The 11,106-nt window shown below is 35.1% G+C and overlaps 1 protein-coding gene across 1 annotated transcript; it reads right to left on the reverse strand.

The window, feature by feature from the left end:
• Positions 1–1,901: 1,901 nt before the first annotated feature.
• JCHAIN (joining chain of multimeric IgA and IgM) lies at positions 1,902–10,147 on the reverse strand. Its single transcript, XM_041726090.1, has 4 exons — positions 9,989–10,147; positions 5,989–6,115; positions 3,449–3,529; positions 1,902–2,779 (listed from the first exon to the last, which is right to left on the reverse strand). Exons 1-4 carry the CDS (start codon positions 10,053–10,055, stop codon positions 2,575–2,577), a joined length of 480 nt encoding a protein of 159 aa, XP_041582024.1. The 5' UTR covers positions 10,056–10,147; the 3' UTR covers positions 1,902–2,574.
• Between the last annotated feature and the right edge of the window lie 959 nt (positions 10,148–11,106).

Below are 11,106 nucleotides of genomic sequence, written 5' to 3' on the forward strand. Positions count from 1 at the left end.
GACTGCCAAAGAGCCTCTATCAATATTTGTTAAAACCATAGCAGTGATTCAGTTTTCATCACCACTTACTAAACAAGTGAACCAATCAAAATTGTTTCCTTTGGTTAAGAGTCTCCTATGGCAGCAATGTCCACAGTAGCCAAAAATGCTTTCTACTGAGTGTGCAGAAAAACTAAAACAAGGATGGGGAAAGAGCTGAGGAGCCTCTTCAAAAAGAGCCTTCCCCTAAAAGCTCTCACAGAGAGAAAAAATATTTTTGTAACTGTAAGAGGTGACGGATGTTACCCAAACCTATCGTGGTAATCATTTCACAATAGTCATTATGCTGTACATTTTAATTTACACAGTGTCATATGTCAGTAATATCTCAATAAAACTGGGGGTAGGGGAGGGCAGAAATGTAGGTTCCCAAGCCTCCCGGGAACTTTTCTGGTATAATCTGAAAGCAGCCCCTTGACATAGAGATCAGAGAGACTCAAGAAAGAAGCAGGCCATTCCATGTTGGTTGGTGGCAATTTTAATAATAGCAAAGGGAATTCACATACAAGACTTGCCTTGTGCAGCAGCAAGAAAACAAATCCCCAAAACCATCCATCGAATCTTAAAAGCTTATAAAGAGGTCTTAACTGGGCTTATTCCCCTATACTATCCAGGTGTTTTCAACACCACATCACTATCTCAAGGCGATGTCCTCGGGGCAGACTCCCCAAGAAGCAAGAAAGCCAAGGGGAACCGACATTCCAAAGTCAGGGGAAGGGGGGAGAAGACCCTAAGTGCCTACATCTAGCTCACAGGTCTATCAGTGATCACATCTGTTTTCAGTCACATTCCCCAACAGGAAGTCACCCATAAATTCTCATAACATCTTGAACACTGTTTGCCTTTATGAGATTCTGGCAAATGACTGTCGTTATTTATGCATATGTCTTGTCTTCTCAAGTAAGCTGTATTCGTGTTCATTCATTTGACAAATATGTATTGAGCATCTCAGTATACCAGACAGTGTGCTGGGTGCTGGGGACACATCACTGGGCAAAATAAAAATGTCCACCCTTATGGACCTTATACCCTAGTGGAGGAGAGAGGCCGTAAAATGATAAATAAGTAAATTATAGAGTCCACTAGTACATGGGGAGAAAAAAACCAGGATAAAGAAATGAGGTTTGCAGTTTTTAAAAACAGGGTGAGCTTCATGAGAAGATTAAAACTGAGCAGATGTCTGGAGAGTGAGTAGTGTTGACTGTTTTGAGGGCACTTATCACAGCTTAATCACCAAAAAATGTAGTACAGTTCCTTACATGTGATAAATATTTAATCAATGTTTACTGATTAAATAAAATTCAAAAACGTGGCTAAAACCACACACTAGATTAGTCAAGAATGGTGTGTCTTTAGTACATCAAAACTATGATTCCTACTGATACTAGAGTGTCCCAGCTTTATCCCTAAGACAAAATAAAACAAAAACAAAAACCTAACACTGAATAATCAGTATGAATACAGTGGAAGTTATGTAAATTTACTGTTACCATTAAAAAAAGAGAGAAAACAGAACAATGCCTCTTCAGAAAACTGACTTTTACTAATCAGCCTCCTATTATTTTAAATCCAGAGTAAGCATTTACATTCCACAGAACCTTTGGGTATATACATCAATTGTTCTTGGCTTTCTGCCCTAAGAACTCTTATGTGCCATGATCAACACTATGTTTGTCAAGAGGGACCTTGCCTTTTAAAGTTTAAATTACAAAGCTATTTCAAATATGTTGTGTATGAATTCAGTGATTAATGCATAATTATTTCATACTTACAAACTGTTCATCAGTAGTAATTTATATTTTAACTTATATACAACAAAGTTAATACGAGTAAACTTTTCAATAAATTATTTCACACAGGTATATGCTTATGAATCTATTTAATTAAGCTGTGTTAGAGAATACATATTTTTATACATATTTCATTAGATTCAGTTACAACATAGATTATTTCCAATGGGTATTTCTTATACTACCTTGATTATCAAAAACAGTTTGTATCATCTGCCACCAAACCTGTGCTATGTCAAAAGATATTTTTCTATTATCCATTTAATTACATCACTTTCAGCTCATCAGTTTCTTAAATGGACATCCTATTTTAAATCATTTGTGAATTCCCAAAATATGTTTTCCAATTATTATTTCTCTAATGAAGATATGTAACTGACCTATATTTACATATGTTTTCTCTACACAGTGATACATTTTAGAAAGAGAATAGTGTGGAAGGTGCAAAAGCTCTGGCTCTCCAAGGCAAGGCCAAAAAAAAAAAAAAGTGATATTTAGTTATATCTTCTGATCTTTACTCTTTGAGTTTATTATAAGTATGAGAGATTTCAATATTAGAGTGAGAACATACAGTTGAGATGTAATTTCAATAAAAATAATAATGTTACTATTCTACTGGGGGTAGTTTTATAGTATCAAAAAAACACCACGGTTTCAAATTCATTGGTAGTAAACATATTAGCTTTCTGGGCCAAAATGAAGAGCCTTTTAAGAAAAGGAGCCGTGCAGTTAGCAATGATGTAAATTAGTCAGGGTAGCAGGAATCCGGAGTCAAGGCTGTTTCCACCATCTTGGTCTGACCGCCATACATAATTGGGACCCGATTTGTGTAGCATTTGTTTCTGTCATAAGTGTAGCAGGTCTCAGTGTCTTCATCACAGAAATTGCTCTGCGAGGCAATAACTACTTGATTATCCAGCTCCACTTCTACAAGATCACATTTTTTACAGCTGAAAAATAAATAAATTCATTAGACAATCCCCATCAAATGTTGCCTCAGAATCTGAGTGACTGTTCATTCCTATCCAAAATCAGCTAGATCTGACAACGGACAAAACATAACTTCTTTCAGACCTCAGCTACTCTCCAATACAGAATAGTTTATAGGATTTTTCAATCTTTAATATATAAAAGTTAGTTGAAAGTAAACAATGTAATTAATGCTATGATAATATGATTGTTTTGTCTATACCATACAGCAACTCCTATTCTGTTAGGTTTGTTTCCACCTGTATACTGGGATTAAACAAATTTTCTATGGTGACAAGGAAAGCAGAATATCTTTAGGAAAAAGAAATTGTTTGCTGTTGGATTCCATAGCTTCTAAAGAAAATCTGCATGTTAATATGTCTGAAGTCCAATTATTTTACTATTAAGACAAACTGGCCCTTCCTGTACTAATGGCAGTAATATCTTATTTAGAATGAATTTATAGCTAATTTTTATGTGATAAAGTCATAAATTTATGATATCTAATAATTAACATAGAAATTAATGCATTCAAAATCTCAAATTGTATTGGTAAATGTTTGCACCCCATATTTTCAGAAACATTCCTACTAACAAATTTAAAGTTATTAACTTCTATATCTATGTTAGCATGAAGGAAAATCGCTTACAGGTCAGACAAATGGTACACAAATTTCGTTCTCACTGGTGAGGTGGGATCAGAGATATTCTCCCTATTGTTCAGAGGAACACTAAAAAAAAAAAGAAAAAAGAAATCAAAATAATGAAACAAGCAGATATTGCTATTTTTGGTAATAGGTATATTGCTGAGACAGTACCTACTATTTCATCGGGAATTTAGTACATTTAGCACTCTAAACACTCTAAAAGCACTCCACAGTAATACTACTGCTCAGATTTCACAGTAATTTGCCATATTTGAAACATTTCTCATTCAAAATAAACCTCACAGAAACTCCTCTGTCAATGATCATTGCTCTCCTGGCAAATCCCTATTTTTCCTTCAAAAACCAGCTCAAGATTTACCCTCTATATAATGATCCATTCTCACTCCTGAACAAACTCCTTCCTCTTGTTTCACTGAAGTTCACATATCTTTATTATAACAAATGCCATATCATAGTTGCTTGTCTACAGAGAAGTTGCTTCCCCAGACTACATAAATTCTTTGAGGCAAAGCCACTTATGTGTTTTCAGTGCCTTTCTAGATGTGTGGTGTGTATAATATGTTCAATATTTCTGGAATAAATGGACAGATATTATTATCCGTATTTTTGGAATGCAGAAATTATAAGCCAGAGATCTCAATGACCTACCCAAGTTCACACAACTAAATAGTAAAGCTGTAACTGGACTCGAGACCTCTTGATTTGGTCATGTTCCATGAAAAAATAAGTAACACTTATCAACTAGTTGAGGTGATTTCATTAATTTTTACATCTTTTCATATATGTCATCATTCCTCCACACATGCACCCCTCCCTACCAAGTGGCACAAAGGAAAACGTGAAGAGGGATTTAGCAGGACTATCTACATAGATATCACGCCAAAACCTTAGATATCATCCCTGAGTTCCCCCCACCCCGTGATGATCTGTATCTAATCCATCTCACAGTTCAACTGATCCGGATTCTTGTTAATCTGTGCACTTGGTTCAAGACACCGCCATTTCTCTCCTAGATTGTAGCAATACGCTCCTTTAGTCTTGACCCCTCCAACGTATTAGTCACATTATTGCCAAAATGGCCTCTAAACTACAAGCCTGATATTCTCGGCTTAACAGTGTTTCCACAAAGAAAACAGAATAGCCCTTTGATGGCATAGAAGGCACTTCAGGATATGCCTCCACCTCTCCAGCCCCATCTCTCCCCATACCACCCTCTTTACATGCCAGCTATAAACAACCACCTGCAATTCCACAAATTTACCATGCTTTTCCCATCTCAAAGTCTTAACAATAACAAAAACGATAAGAGTTCTAACATTAACTAAGTACTCTCAGTGTGCCTGGAACTAGGGAAAGCATGTTATGTGATGATCTCATAAAACCCGCACAGCAACCATTTCCTTTTCCTGGAATGACCTGCCTCAACTAGCAACCCTATCATTCCGCACACACATTTACCCGGTTAACTCCCACTCAACCAGCTAAAGGCGTCTTCCACTACTTATTCCAAACACCCCTGCCTGACTCCCACTGCCACTCTCCCTTCACCCTCCAGGATTGGACCAGGTGCCCCTCTTTAGTCTCCTATAACATCGTGTGCTTATTCCTGCCATAGCATTTACAATACTGTATTGTAATTGCCTTTTAAATCCTTTAAAGTTCCCTATTAGACTGTAAATTGTTTCATGGCATGGACTGTGTTTTATATAAATTGTTGTATCAGCTCCAATCCTCAGTGGAATTCAGTAGAACTCAATAAATGTTTGCCAAATGAATGAATGAGTGAATGGATTTATTCTTCATTAAATTGTAAAGGCTCTAGTAATATCAGAAAAGGCTTTAAATAATGAGAAAGATAATAAACACATATGAGTGTCTACTATGGGTTTTCAAACACTGTCCTAGATGCTTTTGTCTATTAGCATATTTAATTTTGTCCATTTAGCATATTTAATTCTTGCATATTTGGCAGCGTGGGTGGCTCAGTGGTTTAGTGCTGCCTTCAGCCCAGAGCGTGATCCTGGAGACCTGGGATACAGTTCCACTTCGGGTTCCCTGCATGGAGCCTGCTTCTCCCTCTGCCTGTGTCTCTGCCTCTCTCTCTCTCATGAATAAATAAATAAAATCTTTAAAAAAAATTCTCACATGAAGTCTATGTGTACATATACATACATAGATAATTATCTAACAGGTTCATGTAAGTGCTACATATCAAAAAGAGGAGTAGAGGGGCACCTGGGCGGCTCAGTTGGTTAAGTGGCTCACTCTTGATTTCGGCTCAGGTTATGATCTCAGGGCTGTGAGATAGAGCCCCCCAAAGAGCACCAGGCTGGGCATGGAGCCTGCTTAAGTCTCTCTCTTCCCTCTGCCCCTCTCCCCACCCCACTCTCTCACGTGTGTGCTCTCTAAAGAAAGAAAAGGAAAGGAGTAGAGACATAGGTATTACGTTCAAACAATGGCTAATATCAGAAAGTATCTCTGCTTACAACATGAAGAAAAAAGAAATTTAAAGTGCCACGTACATAATTCTGATGTTTCTCTCCACAATGTCTTCATTAGGATCATCGGGAGAAGGGATGATCCTGGAAGTAATCCGGGCACACTTACATTTGTTGTCAACAAGAACAGTCCTTTCTTCTTCATCTTGGGCTTGAAAGACAAAACATATTAAGAAGAAAGGGGAGAAAGGCCTATTCGTATAGTTTTATTGAGTTAATTTATCTTTTTTCAGTAGAAAAATTAAGTCTTATGATCAGTTTCAGCTTTCTCCCCCCCCCCCTTTTTTTTAAGATTTTGTTTATTTATTCATGAGAAACAGAGAGAAAGAGACATAGGCAGAGGGAGAAGCAGGCTCCATGCAAGGAGCCCGATGTATGAGACTCAACCCCAGGACCCTGGGATCACACTCTGAGCTGATGGCAAAAGCTCAACCGCTGAGCCATCCAGGAGCCCCAGCTTTCTCCATTTTTGTTCTCTTTCCTAATCTAAAATGCTAAGTGGAATCTCACAGCATCATGAAGGAAATACAAATGCCCTCCAAACAAATTGTTTTCTTTTTCCGTTACACCAGTCTGTGGGAACTTGGGCTAGTTTTCACCTAATGCTTTTAACAGAGGCACAGCGTTCTGAATAATGTAGCCTTGTAAAAATCAGTGCCAAATGACAAAATAATAGACTAGATTTCTCTCAGGCCAAAGTAATTATTCAAAAATGAACAAAAAATAACATCAGACTTTTAAGTCCCAGTTTGAAGTGTAACATCCTTCTTGAACTCCCACTTACACACTTTTTTTTCTCCTTAGATTGAATAAGAGTTAGGAACAGGAGAAAAAAAGGGGGGGTGGGCAGCCCGGGTGGCTCAGCAGTTTAGCGCTGCCTTCAGCCTGGGGTGTGATCCTGGAGACCAGGGGTCAAGTCCAACGTCGGGCTCCCTGCATCGAGCCTGCTTCTCCCTCTGCCTGTGTCTCTGCCTCTCTGTGTATGTGTGTATGTGTCTCATGAATAAATAAATAATATCTTAAAAAAAAAAGTTAAGAACAGGCTCATTTGGGGGCACCTGGGTGGCTCAATGTTTGAGCATCTACCTTTGGCTCAGGTCATGATCCTGAGGTCCTGGGATCGAGTCCTGCATCAGCCCCCCACAAGGATCCTGCTTCTCCCTCTGCCTCTCTCTGTCTCTCTCATTCTGTGTCTCTCATGTATTAAAAAAAACAGACAAAAAAAAAAAATAAAACAGGTACCATCTTCCCCAATATAAGCCTACTTTGTGAGACCTTTAAATATTCTCCACTATAATTTTCCCAAACTTGATTATATTCTTCTTTTTCATAATAACAATCAGGTTATTATTGCATAAGGGTTCAATCAAATAAAATAATAAGTGCTATATTTATGAATATTTCTTATAAGAAATTATTTTTAAAGATACGGCATAGATAGATGTTAAGTGCTATAAATTTGCCAAAAACAATTAAACAATAATAATGATGTTTGATACATTTTTGTTCTATTTTGTTTTTAAATTAAAGTTTTTATTTTTAGATCACTGTAAATTCATATGCAGTCATAATAAATACTAGAGAGAGAACCCAAGTACATTTTACCCAGTTTTTCCCAGTGGTAACATCCTGTAAAACTATAGTACAATTTCCCAACTAGAATACTGACTTTGATAGAATTTACTAATGTGAGCTTTTACTCAATGTAGGGTACTTAAACAAAAAAACTTATAACACAATACCATAAAATTAACCCATTAAATATGTTTTTTTATTTCTATAATTTTAACTAAACGACCGTTAAAATTTCCTCCGATCAAGCCTCAACTTAAAAAAATATTTAGCACATTAATCCAAGTTATAAAGGTTAAATGATCGGGATATATATAATTGTAACAGGAAGTCTAATTATTTCAGAGGTGTCCCAGAGCAGAAAGGACCTAATTACAGTATTTCAGTCCTGATGATATCAGTCATTACAAAAACACTTTAGACCATTGTTTTGTACTTCTAATTGTTGGAAGTACTTTACAAGCATTATTATGGCATTATTCATAACTTTTTAATACATCTTCTGATAAAAGTGTATAGTATTGGAAAAGAAACATCAGGAATTCAATCCAAGATAATAATATAACTCTTCTTAACATTTTGAAAAGAATGAGATGACTTAAATTGTATTCTCTTTGCTGCTCCTATATTCCTAAATGTTTTTTCTTTTTTAATTTAAATTCAATTAATTAGCATATAGTGTTTTATTAGTTTCAAAGATAGAGTTTAGTGATTCATCGGTTGCACATAATACTCAGTGTTCATTTTTTCAAGTGCCCTCCTTAATGCCCATCACCCAGTTACCCCATCCCCCACCCACCTCCCCTCTAGCAACCTTTGGTTTGTTTCCTATAGTTAAGAGTCTCTCATGGTTTGTCTCCCTCTCCAATTTCATCTTATTTTGTTAAATGTTTTTCTCAATAAAACACAAACGAATGTGTAATGCCTGACCAAAAATACAGACTGAGTATGAGACTTGACTATTAAGTCTTAAATAGAAAATTTCTGTATTTTACTTATAGCATATAACTTATTTTCTTACCAGAAACCTAGGAAATAGCTATCACTTTTTATTACTATTTACTGTTATCACATAAAAATATTAGGCAGCCTAATATATCTACCAGAAAATGTACAAATACAGTTAATTCACCAGGACTTATAAAATTCTAACGTTCTCACTGACAGGCAATATTTTTCCAAATAAATCTGTTGTTATAGATTGTGCCTTGCTTTATCCAAGAGTACCTGAGACATATACCAGGTGCTCAGTAAATATTGTTAAATTTAATTTAGTTCAAACAAATAAGAAAATATACTTAACAACACATACTTGATATGAACATAATGAGTTTCCTAAAAGGTGGTTCTTCAATACAGGCAAAATAGGACAGAAGTTAGGAGTGTGGGCTATAGGTCCAATAGCCTGGGTTCTACCTACCACATGTTTACTGTGTGACTGTAGGTAAGTTATTTCATCTCTTTAAATCACAGTGGACTCAACTATATGTTAGAAATATTAATAGTACCTATCCTCAAATGGTTATTGTGAGAATTAAATGGAATAGTACATGTAAAGTAGTAAGCATAATGCCTGGAAAATAGTATGTACTCAATAAATGATAGATCTTTTATATATATTTTAGGTATATAAACATGTTCATAAACATTTATTTATTATGTATAATTATAAATACTGTACATGTTTTAATACTATCATTGTGTTTAAATATTATTAGAAATTTATTATTTCTAATGCTAAATTAGTTAAAAATATATGTAAAATGACTATTCTTAATTACATCATACCCTGTTCTGAAATAAGAATAGTAAGCTCAGTGTTAGAAACAATCAGGCCAAATTATATCACTTCTAACGCATTACCCTTCTCGGTGAAAATTACTACATATTCAGAGTGTATTCCATTTTCTACATTAGTTTGAAAGGTTAACAAACAAAATAACCAAAGTTATGCCATCAAGTCATAGGCAACCTGTGTAACATTAAACATTGTTAAAGTTTACATAATAAATCTGTAGGCTCAGATCCAGGAAAGTTGTTAGAACTAATATCAGTCTCTGGGGAAGTAAAATCCCAATGCATTCCATATTGTAGTTATAGTAATTATTACTTCATTTCTCCAAAATATTTATTTAAGGTACTCAAGGAGATGATTACTTATTTTCAAGATTCAATATGAATATTTATATAAGTATAGCTATCAATACTTATCCAGAAATACATATTTTCTAAGTTATAGTAGGCAAATGAATAAGAGAAAAAAAAAGAATAAAAAGAATTACAGTGAATCTTCTCTACAAAAGATCACTGCCCATATAAAGATTAAGGTATGTTAGAAAAAGCAGCCAGCTAGCTAGGTAACCAAAGCACAAACACAAATGTTTAAATCTGAAGAGCAGATCTGTGTTATATTTTTCCTTTTATGTGGGTTAATTTTCAAAATACCACATACCTGTCACAAGAACAGCCTTAACAAAAATGGCTAGGACTCCCCAGAAAAGCAAATAGTTCTTCATCATGACTTCACTTCTTTTTGAGAAACTGAAGCTAAAAAGTCAGGGTTAAGGTGTGTGATCTATAAGGAATGTGCAAATGATGGCGCTTCTGCTTTCTTAAAATAACACTCGAGGTAGCTAACAAACTAAAAACAATCACAACTGCGGTTGGAGTCTGAAATTCAAATGCTGCACTAGACAGGTTACCCTATTTTCTTCCAAAGTATCCCCCCAAAAGCCATGATTGATGCAATTATTCTTTATTTTACATTTACTGTATAATATTAAACCAAGAAGATTAATGATAATTTCAAGTAGGAGTACATTACGAATGTTTAAATAGGGGTTCTCAACTTTATTTCCTAGATAATAAAGTTTTCAAATCAAATATGTGACATTTGTTGTGCCCAGAACAGAAACTGAAGAGAAGAAGAAATTCATTTAAAGCCTTTGAATGAATAAATAAATAAATAAAATAAAATAAAGCCTTTGAAGGTCCCAACTGTATCTTACGTCAACTTTTTCTCCAAGTCCTTAATTAACCAAGCTACCATATTTAAATATACATACTATATATGATATACCTAATATATACATATTCTGATTGCTTTCAGTTATTATATAAACTCAAACATTAAATTGGAATTTGAAACAGATGGATCCCAAATGTATCAGTTGCCATGGTTTAATTTGATAGCATTAAGGCAGACCTTGTGTTTGATCATCTAGTAACAGCTTTCAGAATTATAAACCCATGAAATGATTTTCATTTGAGATGCCTCAGTAGAAAACTGAATCACTACAGGATATTTTGTAACTTTTTGTCATTAATGAGTGTCAAAAAGCAAACAAACTAACAAACAAACAAATAAACAAAACTCTGAGCTTTTGGACAGGGCTGCCTCAATAAGAGGATTTCCTGTCTCTTAGGCAAGGCTGGTTCCAAGAACATGTTGGTTATATATATATATATGCAACATCAAATCTATGTTACTTTTGGTTCTCAGTTCTCTAATTTTTTTAAGGGTCTCCTAGAATTTTGAGAGGCACTAAAGAAATATTTCAGGATCATAAG

The sequence above is a fragment of the Vulpes lagopus genome, chromosome 12 (assembly GCF_018345385.1).
Source record: "Vulpes lagopus strain Blue_001 chromosome 12, ASM1834538v1, whole genome shotgun sequence".
NCBI lineage: Eukaryota > Metazoa > Chordata > Mammalia > Carnivora > Canidae > Vulpes > Vulpes lagopus.